Here is a 16821-nt window from a genome sequence, read left to right as displayed (position 1 = left end):
TGTGGATACAATGCTTTTGGCTGTTTAAATGAAGTTGTTCTGTTTTTATTACAAATTCTCAGTAAGGCAAAAGCCATTTGTAGGGTGTTTGTAACTAGCTACAGTAAGGTTGTAATGTCCAGTAAGTACAGTAATGTCCAGTAAGGACAACACAAAAAAGTCGTGTGAGGACTTAATGGCCAGAGTGAGATATGTAAGTTCAATTCTGATCCTTCACCCAAGAGACTCAAAGGTTACAGCTCACAAGAGGTGAAAGGTTTTACTTATTCTAGCCCTAGGAGGTTTGTACTTGCTTCAGCACTTCATCGTAGCTCTGCAATGGGCAAGACTACCCCATACAGCTCAGCTTGAGGCCTGGTGGACAAGTTAAATTCTAGGGGGATTAAGGTTTCTGTTCCTTCAGGACGTATCTAGATGCAACTCAGGAAAGGGATTATGGAAAGGAATTGAATCTCAGCTCTCATTTTGGGGGAAGATATGCAGAGCAGTCAACAGGACTTCCTGCCTCTCTTGGGGTCATACTTCAAGAGGAATGACCACTGCACCTTCTCTTTCCACTTGGCACCATAACTGGAAAGGGTTGAGCCAACTGCAAATGTTCCTGCCCTACCACTGCTTGTTTCCTGGTTGCATCTAGGTAGCTCATTAGTCAGCCTAAAGGGCTTTTCAGCCTGAATCAGCCTTTCAAAGAGCAGCAAGAGCTGCTGAACCCAAAGCCACAAACAGGCTTTTGATCTCAATGTTTGTTTTTCTTTAAATGGATCTGAATCTGAGATGTAACCCACATTCTCTAGCGAGAGAAAAAAATGTGACAGTAAGGTTTTTGCTTGCTGTTGTGCTTAAGTGCCCTCCTCCCACTCAAAAGTCAAGAGGCTTAGAGAGCTAATGCACAGGTACCAAAACGCTGAACCATGACTATCAAAACAGTAAGAGTGGTTTACAGTATACCTGATATTCACTGCAATTAGGAGCTGATGCACCCATTAGCAATCAGAAAATGGACAAATCAGTTTGTACCCACACAAACTAAAAATGTTACCATTTAAATACTACAATCTAATATTTTGGGGTTTTTTCCCCCCTACCGTTATTTTTAGGGTTGACATCCTCCCACTCTTCTCCTTGCACAGCGATTGCAATTTGTTCACAGAGGTCCAGTACTATCCTCTCTCAACAAGACACCTCTGATGCCTGTTTAGTCAGGGATAAAAATCCAATGCTTTTAGCCCAAATCAACTCAGACAAAAGCAACAGCATCTGGCTTCCAGTTCAGTCTTGATCTTGACCATCAGTGATGCCTGTCAGACTTCTTCATTTTTTTCTTCTCACAGAGTATTCAGTGTTCTTTTCCTACATCGTCCCACTCATGTTTAAGTATTTGTTGTCTTCATCTAAGAAGCAACAGAGTTTCTAAAGAGCAGCAGGTTTTTTACAGCTGAGGTATTTCATGCAGCTCGATCCACAAGGCATTAATTGTTTCTGGTTTCCAGATGAAACACAGTGAATTTTAAAGTACCACACATAATGTGGGTGTTCCCAGCAAATCAGACATTACAGGTTCATTTGCTATTTATGCTCCTGTATTTATTCAAGTGACTTGACCTTCTCCTCCTAGTTGGGCTAATGAACAGGTCTTATCGCAAGTACTTTGTCTTGGCATTGTCAGTTCCCTTCTGACTGCACTTGGATTGGGAATTCTCAGGGACAGGAGATTTCTCTCTGTCAAAACAACATGATTTAAAGCAGTTGAGAAGTGGCACAATGAAGGAAACAGAAGAAGGAATCTTTACCTTTGTGAAACTTTTGACTGCCATGGTAAACATACTTTCAGGATAAGTTTTCAGCAAAGCATGTAAATTAACACCGGAAATTATGTTTAAGTCCTTGTGAGCAAGGCCAGCCAGGAATACTTCCACACCAGCCAAGCTCCATTTGAAATCAGATTTGCAGCATCTCAGTTCCCTAATGAAAACAAGCTGAGTGCCTGCACATAGTTTTCTGGATGCCTAATTCAGCAGGTGATTGCCACTGTCTATCCAGAATATTCACCTTTCCTCCCCTTGCCCCAGTTATAACACTTTCAGAGAACTGGAATGTTCCTTCTGTAAGAATTTAGTTAATTGTTGAATTTTATTTTTTTTTTACAAATCTAAACAATCCTATGATCTGTCCCTCCTCACTGCCAAAACTGTGCTGCTCTCTGCCCATTTTCTGCTTAGTGTGCCATGAGATCTTTCAGGTCTGCAAAGCTGTGTTTGTTCTGCAGGTGGCACATACAAGCAATTCTTAAATTCCTGCATGCATTGTCTCAAGTCTCCTGCAGTAGAAACCACACACATTGCAGTTTTTATTACTTTGCCCAAACCCACTAAAAGACAAAATTGCCTGCTCTCATTTGTTGTGATTGTTACAGGTGCTTTTTAAATCATTCTTTCTGGTATGACTGTTCACTAAAGAAAAAGGGATAAAACAAAACCACAAAAACCCCAAACATCAAAAATACAGAGATAGCCATTGAAATCACTTTCAATAGCCTTCTCTAAAACATTACATGCATTTATATGAATAATATTACAGAAGTAACCTTACAGTGGTCGCATATTATCACAAAAGGAAAAAGCAAAACATATTTAAGTTTCATCATTTAAGGCGGGGTGTGTGCATAAGGACGAGAGAGAACCACAGCAGATAGAGTCAAGTCCTGAACTGACTCTGTGTTCGAGGGCAAGAGAGGTTGAGGGCGCCGCAGGAGTTGCCCGAAGGCAGCGAAGGAGGCGGACTGAGATGGCACTCGGGCAGCATCACAGCCCCACATCTTGCACGGTTCCCGCAAAGATCCCATCAAACAGACAAAACATTCGGGAGCTGGAAGACGTAAAGGTGTCTGAGGTGCTGTGCCACAGCAGGTGAGGCAGCTAGGCCATGGGAGATCCAGAGAGCTGCGCCAGGTCCAGCCACGGTGATCAGCTCAAGGCAACGGGAGATCACTTTTTCCATTGCAGCTTAGACATCACGTCTTTCCTGCCCTGGCCCCTTCCCGCCTCACCCCGTAACTACCCCGAAGCTATGAGGGAAAGAAGGGACTTAGCTCCAGATCAGTTTTTAAGCAAGGGTATAATCAGAGCAGGCTACGGAAGGCAACACTGTCACCTCTCAACAAGAGCTTAGAAAAAAAATCGCAAGGCAGAGCAACTGTCAGTTCCCCAACTTCGTTTCTAAAATTAAGGCGTCCCCCCAGTCCAGGCCTCCCATTCACAAGATCCAGTGGTGCCCCAGTCTGATCAAGTGCCTGGAGTTGTAACCACTGAAAATAGAGGTGGGTACTCTTCTCTACAGGCAGCTGTCCTGCATCCATAAATCACTGTGTGCAGGTACTGTTAATGTTTGCCTAAACTTTGTTCCCTCCTCACTACCTGCAGAGTTCCTTAAGAAATGTGAGGAAAAAACCCATTAAAACTAACCTACTTAGTACATTCTAAAACATATGTACTGTTTCCATAAGTAAGCATTAAAGCCACAGTAAATGAGACATTAATCTTTAATAAAACTTCTGTTAAAAAAACATATCTTTGTTCCCTGGCAGGGAATATTACAGCTGCTCATAGCTACTAAGACTGAACATTTCCTTTTCCAGTGCAGAGGTTGTTGGCACTACTGGGCTGAACTCAATATGTCTTTGAAGATGGATCAACAAGGTCCAAGAATACTCAGGCACTAAGGAATTTGGGCAGATATCCCAGAAGTAGCAAGACCCACTGCTGAATCTAAAGTTCTCACAGCTTTTTGTGTTGGAAACACAACTATTCAGATGGCTTTATGCTCTAATGGGAGCACTGAAGACTATGACACAAACAAATGAAATCCTTATCTGTTGACTAAAGTATTTTAGCTTTTTTTCCTTCTTATGCAGCCAGTAACAGTGCTGCCTCTCACAGAACTGCACACACTATTGTTCAGCAGCGGCTGCTTATCCATCCCTTTGGATGAGAACGGTTGCTTTGCTCTTCCCCCTCGTGAGCAGTAATGCATGGGGACAAAGATGGCCAGGGGTTGTTTTCTGAAGGGCTCAGGTCACAGACAGCATTTGTTCTCTCTGCTACAGCTCGGCATGGAGCTGGGAAAGCAGGTATGACAGCTACAGATCCAGGGAGTGTGGGAGGGAAGCAGAAGAGGAGGGGCATGAGGAAGCCGAGCTGCTGCTGCTCTGCTGCTGCTCCAAGCTCCCAGGGCAGCCTCATCCTCTGCTCCTCTGGCACGGACTTTTTCTCTGCCACACTGGCACCAGCTGCCAAACCTGGGTGTCATCTCTTGGATAACACAAATTCCTCAACCTCTTTTTTGCCAGTCCCTGGAATAATCTGCACCAGAGACAGAGAGAACTGGGAAAAATCATCTTTAGAAAATTGCTCCTCAAAGGAAAGACACGGTGCTGGAAAAGACAGAAGTTCACCTCTGACCACCCCTAACAAACGCAGATGTACCTGTCAGCAGTTCAGGGCTGCAGTGACTGCTCCTTGCCTGGCTCCATGAAGGAGCAGGAAAACAACTTTGTGCTTTCCCTTGGAGCCAACACCAGCAAGTGCAACCTTGAGACCAGCCAAACAGAGGCCCCAACATGCTGGGCAGAAGCAACCAGGGGCGGCCCAGAGGTGGTGATTGTACCAGTGCTTTTTGGGTTGATTTTTCTCCTGGGAATGGTGGGAAACACATTAGTGTTGGTTGTTTTGGGGCGTTTCCGGCCTGGGGGACGCCCATCACGCAGTGCCACCAACATCTTCATCCTGAACTTAAGCATTGCAGACTTCTCCTTTCTGCTCTTCTGCGTTCCCTTCCAGGCCACCATCTACTCCTTGCCAGAGTGGATCTTCGGTGCCTTCTTTTGCAAGTGGGTTCACTACTTGGCCATGGCAACAATGCTGGTCAGCATCTTCACTCTGGCGGCCATGTCTGTGGACAGATACATCGCTGTGGTCCATGCCAAACGCTCGCCCTGCATCCGCAGCAAGCGCAACGCTGCCCTTGGCGTGGCTGTCATTTGGCTGCTGTCCCTCCTCATCGCCATCCCCGTGGCCCAGCACCAGGCCCTCATGAGTGGCCATCAGCAGGCACCCAACAGCTCTTTCTGCTGGGAGCACTGGGCAAACGGTTCCACAGCCAAGCAGATGTACAAGATTACCATCCTGCTGGTGGGGTACCTCCTGCCCCTGCTGCTCATCACCTGCTGCTATGCCAAGGTGGGTGTGAGGGATGGGAATAATGTTTAAATGGAGAGAAAGATCCCATACTCTTGGTGGCTTCTGTGTGTGCTTAGCTACACAGCCAAATAACTGATCCAACCCTTTCCATATTCTCTCCTGGTAGAGAATACTTTTTTGAGGCGGGCGGAGGGATGGAAAACAGAATGAAATTACACCAGATCACAAAAAGGATTATAACTGCTAAGATGACACCCAGCCTGGCTCCCAAACCCTCTAAAGAATCTTGCTGTTTTTCATATTTTTCATTTTGTTCTTTCTAAGTAACAAATGTTTGCTACTGGCAAGAGAAAAAACCTATGGAAGGATAAACATTTCCAGGTTATTGCTGTGCTGTAAAGAGTTTTCAAAAGCTAGATCTAGATGTTGTTAATTGAGAATTGCCTACAGTGCTTCAACACTCCTTATGACCCTCCCTTCAAGGGTGAGCCCACTCCTACCACCACATTTGTTTGTGCTGCCTCCAGGAACAGCAGGACAGTCCCACCAGGGAACAGGACTGGCAGCCTGCTCTCTGCCCATATGCATTATCAGCCTACAGAATAAATGAAGACAATCTGAGGCACAACATAAAATTCAAAGTCCATGTGAAAACTCCTGTGGATTTCAGCATAGTGCCAGCTGAGCTCTTAATATGTGCTGAACTACTGGAAGCTTAGCAGTTTTAATGCTCTTTCCAAACCTTGTTTCTTGAAAGAGAAAGTGGAGAGTTTAGAATCAAAATCTGAAAGTATCAAATGCATCTTTGAAGTAATGTTAAAATAATTATTTCAAAATGTTGGTGCTTGTATGAGGAGTTCAAGTATTAATACACAAATTTCGATTTCTCATACCATATATTGTTCCTTTTTTCCCCCCCAAGGTTTTATACCATCTCCATACAAAAGTAAAGAACATTTCCAAGAAGTCAGAGAGATCAAAGAAGAAGGTAAATATCTTTGGTTTAATCTGTTAATTGACCATAATACAATAGGTATGCCAGTTTTATAAAGTAATCAGCCTGGTCTATGCTGATTCCAGTTGTTTTACAGTTACAGTTTCTGTCAGTCCTTTTTGCCTATGGATCCTAACCAGATTTAACTATAGATTATATTTCGTTTCTACTGGTTCATTACATTCACTAACATACACTCAGTTTTGTTTGCAATATACTTATGAGTATCAATTCATAATTGGTCTTGCACCTACACTGTCTGTAAGGATAGAACTCAATTGGTATTTACAATAATATCTCATAACACGATAACTATAGAAGTTATACACCACAATATTGACTAGACTGGTGTTCCTTTCCCTTTCCCCTCAGAGTATTTTTGAACATGTTTTCTGTGTTCATCTAACTTCAAGTAGGTTCTGATAAACTTTCTTTTAACCACCTTTTCTAAGGCAACACATTATGCAGAAATGAGCAGCTGTGTGTTGCCTGCTGCAGGAACACCACCAGACCTAGATGGAACAGACTACATTGAAGAACACCATGTCTTATTTTGCCTGCTGATTTTTTGATGAATGCTGATGCTACCACAGATAAACTGTGAATTAAAATTTCAAAATCAAGAGTATAATTTCTTGATCAATAGTGCAGACTACAAACAGAAAGCGGAGTCAGAGTTTGGTGAGTTTAACAGCTACCTTAAGAAAAGGCAACCAAGATATGCTGACAATTTTGATAATGTAAAATGCAGCAAATAAAGTGCTAAGAAGCAATGTCATTCCACATAGAATCATTTCACAATTTCCTAAGTTTGAAAAGTTGCTTTGGGTCAAAGTCACCAGCAAATCCCTAAACTGGTTGTATGAAATTCCCCCCAGAATTTCTTTACCCATGTATGAATGGCACACTACCTGTTTTGTTGATAATTTTTAAGAGAATACTACCAACAGTTGAAAATTACTACTGTCACTTTTCTGTAAAGAAGTTAAGAATTTCATTTATGACAGTCACTTTTTCAAATGTACCCACTTGTGTTGTTTTCAGATTTGCTTTGTAGAGTTGGATGAAAAAAATAGCTCTACAGTTTCTTCAGCCTTGGGCATTGTTATTAGATATAGCCAAGAGGATCAATCTTTAAAAAACACCTATGATTTTACCTGTTCAAACAAGTTAGTGATGCAGCACTTCTTCCTCCCTCCCCTTAAGTATTTTCCTGGCCATAATTATGAAACACCCAATAGCAATTCTTGTTCCATGTGGCACAGTTAGGCCTACTTTAATAGGTGATCCTTTCAGATAAAAGAAAAATAAAATACATTCCTCTACACACACATATCATCCTTCACAATATGTCTTCTTCCAGCACTGTCTGTGTAGAAATTGTCCATATAGCCTTCCTGCATGCCAAGCATCTTCTTTAGTGTACTTACTTCAAGTATTTTTTGTGGCAAACACTACTCTTAACATTTCATAAGGAGGCTTTCTTGGTCTGGTTGCAGACACACTGAATTCTTGCATATGCTTTCAAAGCATACTTGAAACACAAGAGTGAGAGTCCATCTTTTAAAGCACATCTTCTTAAGAACACTTCACACTAGAGCCTAATAGGAAACTCATAGATGCATGTCAGTTCTGCTAATCCAGCTTCCTTCATATGTATTTAGTTGGTCCATTTGTGAAAGTAGTTGTGTTTGGGTTTAATTAATAAACTTCATCAGGGATTAAGTGAACAGCTTTTGCTTATTTTACTCAAAGATATTTGACAAATGAATCTTGATCCACGTTTGAAAGGTTAATTTAGTATATACAGAACATCGAGTTTGTTCTGAAATATGTGTGACTTCAGTGGCTAAACGCTGATTGCCTTGAGCTATGAGAGAAAGTGTAGCACAACAACCAAGTCTTCCCATATGAGGTGATAAAATCATCTGAGTCACATCTGTTAATTCACAGTGTGCATCTTCACCACACTGATATGGAAAACAGTGTCATATTCATAAAAAGGAGTATAGTCTGAAACTATGACCGTGCAGTTCCTGCTTCATTCCTATAATTTTAAGAAAACTGGGCTATTATCCTCCTTCCATCTCCAAGAGAACGGGGCTTGGGTTTGCTCTTTTTGGGTTTTCCTATTTGGATTTGGTTTGGTTTTTTTCTGTTTGGTTTGTGGGTTTGGTGTTGTTTTGTTTTTAAACAGTTAAACAGCAAATTTTGCAAACAGGTTTTGGTTCAAATCTCCCAATGCTCATCTGGGCTACATACATGAATAAAAAGTCTCAAAAGAATCAAATTGCAGGCTCAGAGTCCTTGTTGAACAAGATTTTCCAGTGAAAGAGTTGCCAGCATTACCACTGCAAACAATTTGCTTTGTCACTCAGCATTTCAGAAGCTATAAGAACTCTCCTCAGGACTGAACACTTCAAGACAAAACATAGTTAAGAAAGAAAGCAAATGCCTTAGAGTTCAGGCTGTGGTCTTGCCATAAGCAGCATTCCACATGATGACTGGAAACACATTGTTATTATGCTCCATTATAGGCTGCTTCTGAAAAAAATAGTACTACCAGGTAAGAGTTCTTAAAATGTCAAGTCTTATTTCTGGATCTTTAGCTTTCATTGACCTTGCTGGAGTCTTGGTGTAATATCAGTCCCTCCACCCCCAGATCCTATAACACTGATATCAGGCAGAAGAGACATCATTCTTACTCATATAGTTTGCGCCATAGAACACAGAAATACAGTAGGAAGTATTACTGGGACAAATCCAAATTAAAGCCACCTGAAAGGTCATAGAGGGGCTGGTATTTTATCTGCTATTAATACATCCTGGAAATTTGGAAACAGCATGTGAACCTCAATAAGACAAATACTTACAGAACAAGTGGGATACTGCTGGATCCAGCCCTAGGGTGATTTCTAATGAGATGGTGATAGCATGGCCAAATTGATAGTCCCAGTCGTGCAAGTACATGCCTGACTTTCCTAGCTGCACTGCTGTAGCAAAGAAAGCAAAATAATCCTGGATTTAACTGACCCTGAGTATGTGAAGCATATTACTGGAGCCCAGGTACTTGGTACTGTGGCTCAACCTCCCCCTTTAAAGATTGTACTGTATCATGAATTTGTATCTATGCCTTTAAAATGAAAAAAAAAAACCAACAAAAAACCCCCTGTTTTAAAAAGTAAATCAAACCCATGGAAACACGAAACAAAGCCTAATGAACTACAGTATTGGGAATTTGTTATTTCAAGAAGTGTCTTGCTTGTTTCTCTACCCTTTTTGCCTTTTCATGACACAGTATGGTTCCCAGTGCCTGCTCCCTCCAGCTGTGCTCCCCTCCCTCCCTGGTGTGTGCTGCCTGCTCCCAGCAGAGCAGCACCCGCTGCCCAGGGACCCACAGAGCTGCACGTGCAGACAAGCATGTGATAATTCTGTCTGTTATCACAGTATGGAAACAAAACCCAGCTAAAAGTTAAAAGAATTGTAGGGTTTTTGGCTATCCACACAGTTAAGAGGAGCTCTGACACATACACCTACAGAGTGGCACTGCCACCCAATTTCCTCTCAACAGGGTCTTGTCAAAAAATTCCCACTGCTGTATGAAGCATCTTTAAATAAATGTCTCCAACACCAGGCTTCACTTCAGCAGCATCTGGAGACCCAGCTGTTGTCTCCCAGACCACAGTGCCACAAGATATACCTGGGGTTTCAGCAGGGTTTTATTCCCTGCACTACATTTGCAAAGTCACTTTTCCCTTCTCCTCCATTACTGATGATTGTTCTGCTGTCTGTCACTGTCCCATTTGCCACAACATTGTACTCAAAGTCTGTTATTTGAAGATATGTAGGGGCTAAAAGGACAGCTTAAGAGGGCCCTGACTTTTAGGACAAACTACTCATGGGCAGTGTTCAGACACACTATTGTAAAGTCAGTTACAACCACATTTTGTTTGAATGGGTCCAGTTTATGAATAATCCGGAGAGCTCTGGCAGCTGTCACCCCCTCCAAGTCAGTGTTCAAACACCTGCTGAAAAGAACAAGTTTGTCTTTAGCAGAAACCTACAAATGACATACAGACATATATCATTAAAAAAAAAAAAAAAAAAAAAAAAAAAAAAAAAAAAAAAAGGAAGGTTTTGTGCTTGGGTTGTGATCTGGAAGCTTTTAAGTTACAGGATGATTATGTGCAAACTAGAGAAACCTTTTCAATTTAAGCACACATGAAACTTTGTAAAAATTTCCCTTGCACGAAGTTTGCTGCATCCTGACTTCACATCCCGTTATAAAAAAATTTGACCTTTCATTCAGATTCCCACTTTGAAACTTTTATGTAAGTTTGCCATCTACGTGACAATGTTGGACATGCTCAATTTAATGTGCTTTTCCATTTATATGTAACATCTGTGCATTAGATCAAGGAAGATGTTTAGTACTTTTCACAAGCTTAGGCTGAAATTCTGCATGATGAACTAAGACTGTGCCTGCAGAAGAGATACATGACCGTCTGTTTCCCCATTTAATGCCATACTAGCTGTACAAGTTTGCCAGCCTTGAAAATCAGATGCTGTGATGCTGCAGGATTCTCCTTTGAAGTTTTGGATAAGCGTTTTTTTTTGAGGCCAGCCAGCAAGACCACATGCTAAGAAATTCTGTGCACCTCTCTGACAATTAAGTGTATTTCAGTTCTGTTATCTCTTTTCTGAACTGTGCAGAGTACAGCAAGTCTGTAATTTGGCTCCAAGGAAAGTTAACAATTCCCCCTCTGACAGTGTTGCAAAATATTTCATAAGAGCCCAGCTCAGCCCCAGGAACTCTGCTCATACATCTGCCTTAAATAAGATGATTTAATGATGTAAATTAATGCAAACCCAGGGCTATCATGGCCCTATGGTGTTTTACTGGCCTCTGGAACACACCAGGGTTCCTCAGTGTTTACTCAGTTCTGTCCTGTGCATCTTTAAAGAACAAATAACAAGGCCTGCAAACTGAACAATCTGAAATGCTTTTTCAAATTAAAGAATGTTTCTGGGAATGTGAATTTCACAGCTATTTTGCAGGCTCCCTTGAAAGGATAGTAGGAGCTGTGGGGCCTTGAGGCCAAAAGCTTCAATTAACAGACCAAATGAGCCACTCAAAGATAACAAATTAGTACTATGCTTTTCTATTGGTTAGCTACAATAGGAAGGTGAGCTGTGCTTACCTGGTGGGTAAGCAAATCAGCTGTTCATTGCTTCCAGAGATAAGTAAATACAAAGACACGCGCAGTTTATTTGGGACACTCCCTGGAGTGCTGCACTTTGAAGGTCATACAAGAGCTTAAGGTAAAAGATACAGAATTCCTTCAAGGTAGACAGGTATTCCTGAACATCTTGGCCAAGAGAGGCAGATAAAAGCTACACTGTTACTGCTTTCTTGTATGCTAAACTAACTATTTGGCTACTGTTCATGCAAATTGAAGGTTTTCATGGAGACAATGCACATGATGTTCAAGGCCTTGGCATTTGAACAACAGCAAAGGAACATGGAAGATCCTGGGATCCATTGAGCAAAAGAATATAATTCCAAAGTGAAATCCTGCACGTTGTTTGGTTAACAAGAGCCCAGGGCAGCAGGAATTAAGAGCATCATTACCAATTAGGGGATAATAGAAATATCACAATGCTCATAAACATTTATGAATACAAGATGAGTCAGTTTCAAGGGCACCAACAGAGGAGATTAGAACGAGAGATGTGCAGATGAGCAGCTGGAACAAGTGCAAGCAAGCTGCTGCAAAATGAAGAGCCCCTCTTTGTACATAAAGAAAGTAACTGGTAACATCTGAAAATATATTTTCTTCAGTCCCTCCTCTTCTTCATGACATCCAGCTGCCATCTCTGACTCCAAGAAAGAAGACAGAACAATGAAAAAGAATACTTTCAGTGTGGTTTTCAGATCACTGAAGAGTAGAATTATACTCAAATGTAATAAAAAAAAAGACCAAAGGGCAATGAGAAGTGCTTCAATAGTAATTAAAACATGTGTGTGCTCTGAAGTAGAGAAAGCTGCTATCCAACATTTAAGTTACTTAAGAATAGGTATGCCATTTTCTGAACATTTTGCATTTATCACTAAGCTATGGGCATGTTTCTGGAGATTAGATTGTGTTTGGGACCTTTCTGTTAGAACTTAATGTGCAAAAAGGAAAAGAATGTTTGCAAATCCATCGGGGGAGTCAGATTTGCCAACAGAGCAAACAAGAATGTGGCAGCAGGAGTGAAGAAATTGGCAGTTTTCACTTTGCACGTTGGCCTCATAGATGGACTTAGAGCAAAGGGATGTTCTTGGTTTAGTATCCCTGAAACTAAAGCCACAAAAATTGTCTTCCTCAGAGGTTGGTAAGTTCCTTCAGCACTACAGTAGTATATTGCACTAAGCCACATGTCTTTTCTGGGCACTGGCACAGGGTACCTGCAGTATCTAAGACCAAAATCTTAAAGAAGTGACCCAAAAGCCATGGGTCACCACATTTTTTTCAAGTCTTCACTAAAGTAAATTACAATATATAGTGAAGTCTGTAACCCTGCAGCTTAGCATAATCAAGTCTGGGGCAATCAAAACATGCACCAATTGTCTCTCAAACTTTAAGGGAAAAAATACACAAGTTAGAGATGAGCATAACAGGAGAAAAGATTTATCAGTGAATCACATAATCAGGTATCAGACATCCTCCTACAGAGCAGCAATAAAGGAAGAGTCAATTGTTGTTTGCTGATAAGACAGTGTGGAAGAACAGGCATAGGCTTCTTTATGCTTCTTCATTTAGAATTATGGAAGAAAAAAAAGAGAAAATAATCTCAGCATATTCAGGAAACAGCAGTTGTCTCACTAATGAAGCCCAGTTTGTCTGCAAGCCAGTACTCTTTAATAAAAACCTAATTGAATGTTCTTTCCAATTTCTGTGTGGCTGAAGTACACAGTAGAAATGGATGGTCTGATCAGCTCTGAAAAATGATGTGCAGCTGGGCTGTCTCCAGCTGGGACTAAATTAGGAAAGTGACAAGCCCTCTACCCCTCTAGACTGTTCTGTCCACTCTATATTTTAATCTCAGGAATTCAGCTAGTTCTTCCTAAAATATGTAAATCCATGGAATACTTGAAGCATTTGACTCATTACAGGACAATCTTAATTTTGCCCTTGAGCAGATGCCTGACAAGTTGAAGCAACTTCATTAGAAGCGTATCAAGGACAACAGCTCTAAACCCAATTACATTTAAGGACTTCATCATCCTCCGGAATGAGGTATCTCTCCCAAAATGTATTTTAAACGTATTTCCCATTGCCTTTTGAAGGATGGGAGAAGGCTAAAAGCAAGAAACAGCTTGTCTAGGGCCAGGGGAAAAAAATAATCAAAGGGCAAAACAGACAAAGAAAGTCTGGAAAGCATAAATGAGAGGCAGATGATGGATAAAGATAACAAAAGAATAAGCAGGTAAACTCGTGGCAATCTGCACATGACAAAATGGGGGGGTGGGGGGAGGAATAACAGAATTTTGTCTAATTATCTGACAAACAAAAAATATTTCCTTGTCTTTCTTTGTCACTATGCTATCAATTCACTGTACAGCTTAAACACACTTACTTTGACTGTACAACAAATAACACTGCAAGTTATTTTCTGGAGCTGCTCGAAAGACTTCTATAAGTATTAAGAGAGACTGAAACAACCCAGTAGAGGGGATTGTACATGTCTATTATGGACCTACCAAAACTTCAAAGTTGAACCAGAAGGTTTGCATTAAGTGGGGACAGCTTGACCAACAGTAATGCAATGTGCAAACTATCACAGCCCCTGGAAGAAGCTCTAACAGTACACAAACTATTTGGATCAGTCCTCCATAGCTGGTCACAGTCTACAGTAACAGCAGTTTAAGCTACAACAAAGTTGTAACATTAAAAGTCAAATAATGTTTTGGTTCAGTTTCCTCTATCTTAACTACATGATCCCTAACTAGAAAAAACAGACACAAGTTCCATTTCAAAAATCTGATTCTTGAGTCATGAATGATGTACATTATTGCTCTAGTATTATCCGTTTTCCATCTCAAAATCCCAAAAAGCTGGACCCCAGAAATAGCTTTGTGCTATTACATAGCAACAGCAAACCCATTTTGTAATACTCGGCCCTATGTTAAATGCAAGTTTTGTTATTTCACAATAAAAGGGGAAAAAAGCGCCAGGTATATAAGCCTTATTCAAAAGAATATTTCAGTGCCTGTAGCCCCCTAATTTAAGCAGATGGATGCTATGAAAGGTTGCCTGGGTAACAAGCCTAAGCTATTTAACATTGCTAGAAGGTAAAGAAGTAGCACCATTATTTCTGGTGAAAGCTAATGATGGGATCTGTTTATTAATCATTTCTTTGGTACCCATCATACCAAGCTTACCAAGTGGGTAAGCTAGATCCCACAAGACCACTAGGTCTGTGTCTTTCAGTCTCATCAACTTCTAATCATTCCAGTCTATTTTTAAGGACATCATCTGGCTCAGAGCATGGTTGGTTTGAGGACACTTGGCAGTGCAGTTTGTTCACTCTCAGGGGAACATCTTTGTTAGCTCAGCTGTCAGACAGCATTCTGGTAGGTGAAACAAGGAAGCACCTGGAGTATGCCAGGTACACAATGAACCTACAGGTTATTGCCTTTCAAAGTTAATACAAACCTGTTTGAGAGACCTATTTGACAGAAATCCCTTTTTTTTTTTTTAACTTGTATTGTAGTCTTGATCTAAAGCAATAACATCTTCCTTAGAGAGGTTAATGGGTTTAACTAAATGTGGCCATGATAACCACTGACTAAATGAATTTTTGTTCACTAGAAAATTATCCCTGTTCTAGGAAAGTAACTTTACACTATTCACTTGAAATCATGCTAGGGAATTATTGACAGAAGCATTGACGTAGCCTAGCAAGGCTGTAAATCTTAAGCTGAAATGAAACCTAAGTTTTAATTTTTCTCCACTGCTTTCCTGCTACTTGTACAACAATTCTCCTCAGGGGAAGGATATCATCTGTATGTCTGCAAGTTGTTATATTTATTAAAATGACAAAATACAAATGAGAAACACTAAATACCAAAGTTAAAAATCAGACATTGTGCAGAGAAACAAGTGGAGCAAGAGGAGGGAAGTCACCAGCTGTGCATCTGCTACAGAACCCCAAAATGAGGGATTAAATACAGAAAAATTTCATTACCATTTGTATTTTTGAAAATTCATGAAGTCAGGTGGAATTAGCCCCACAAAAACATTAGGAAAGGATCTTAGGGCCGCCAAGGCAGCAATCTCTGAGCCACTTAGTGTTCTAGAGGTAGAAAGTGAGAGAAAAGCAACACTATCAGGTCTCCTAAATGTGAAAAGTGAGATCCTACTCCCACAGGCTTCAGGGTCTTACAGAAAGGAAGCTGAAGGGAGTTATAGCCTAATTTTATTTACTGTCACTGATAACCGTCATTTTGTATGGTGATCTCCAAGAACATTGTTTTCAGGAAAATTTTACCTCAGGTCAAGCTTTGGGACTGTGCCAGAGGCTGCCCAGTTAACTGGGAAGCAACCATGGCAGAGGCACACCTCTAACCCAGCCAGCACAGGCTGGGATCCCAGAGGCACAGGGAGCCTCCCTCAGGTCACCACCCAGCTAGCAACATTTCTAATCAATGCACACTGCATACTTTAAAAAAATCCTCTATTCAGCAGTTTTCTGGGTTTCTCCTGTAATAGGGAAGATACTGGAAAAATCCTTCTCCTCAGGCCAGTTTTTGTTACTCCTCTCAGTGGCAAGCTTGCTTGCAAGTTGTTTTTCCCTGCAATTATTTTCAATAGCGTTAATGTTCCTCAGCCTCCAAATGAGCTATTATTTCCACTCTTCCTTGTAACACAGTTAGCATTGCTGCAGCCTTTATACTGTTTAAAGTTTTATAGGCACTACCTCCATTGTCTATAGCTATTTCCTTGAGCCAAAACCAGCCAATCCAAGTTTACCAGGGTTTTTAGCATCCTTTTTCATACTGTCATAATGTGCCCACCTGGCAGTCGTCAGTGTTGCCTGTGTTATGCTGCCTTCACTAATGACAGAGGAAAGCCAACTCACTCATTCCACAGCCTCACTTGATCATTGTGACCATTTAACACACGATCTCGTCTTTTCCAGACAGCGCAGACAGTGCTTCTCGTGGTTGCTGTGTTCCTGCTCTCCTGGCTGCCACACCACATCATCACCATGTGGGCAGAGTTTGGGCACTTTCCCCTGAACAACATCTCCTTCACCTTCCGCATCATCTCTCACTGCTTGGCCTACGGGAACTCTTGCATCAACCCCATCCTTTACGCTTTCCTCTCGGAGAATTTCCGCAAGGCCTGCCGGCAAGTCTTCACCTGCAAGTTCTTCCTGCGGCCGGCTTCCACCGAGAAACTGCCCAGAGTGCGCATGGAGAATTTCTCTACCACACACTCCACCACTAATGTGTAAGCTGGGCTCACAAACGGGTTTCAGGAGAAAGAGGAGGGAAGAAGGTTCTGTCTGGGGAGAACATGTATACGAGTGCATTCCAGGGAGTGGTGGAGTCTGCAAAAGTGTGGACTTCATCAGATTGCT

The 16821-nt window shown here is 41.4% G+C and overlaps 1 protein-coding gene across 1 annotated transcript; it reads left to right on the top strand.

Annotated features, from left to right (window-relative positions):
- Nucleotides 1-4526: 4526 nt before the first annotated feature.
- On the top strand, nucleotides 4527-16695 carry LOC138117003 (galanin receptor type 1-like). The gene is made up of 3 exons (XM_069026928.1): nucleotides 4527-5234; nucleotides 6118-6183; nucleotides 16378-16695. Exons 1-3 carry the CDS (start codon nucleotides 4527-4529, stop codon nucleotides 16693-16695), a joined length of 1092 nt encoding a protein of 363 aa, XP_068883029.1.
- Nucleotides 16696-16821: the final 126 nt, after the last annotated feature.

This window comes from Aphelocoma coerulescens, chromosome 11 (genome assembly GCF_041296385.1).
Source record: "Aphelocoma coerulescens isolate FSJ_1873_10779 chromosome 11, UR_Acoe_1.0, whole genome shotgun sequence".
Taxonomy (NCBI): Eukaryota; Metazoa; Chordata; class Aves; order Passeriformes; family Corvidae; genus Aphelocoma; species Aphelocoma coerulescens.
The sequence above is the reverse complement of the archived record's forward strand: the minus strand, read 5'-3'. Positions and strand labels throughout refer to the sequence as shown.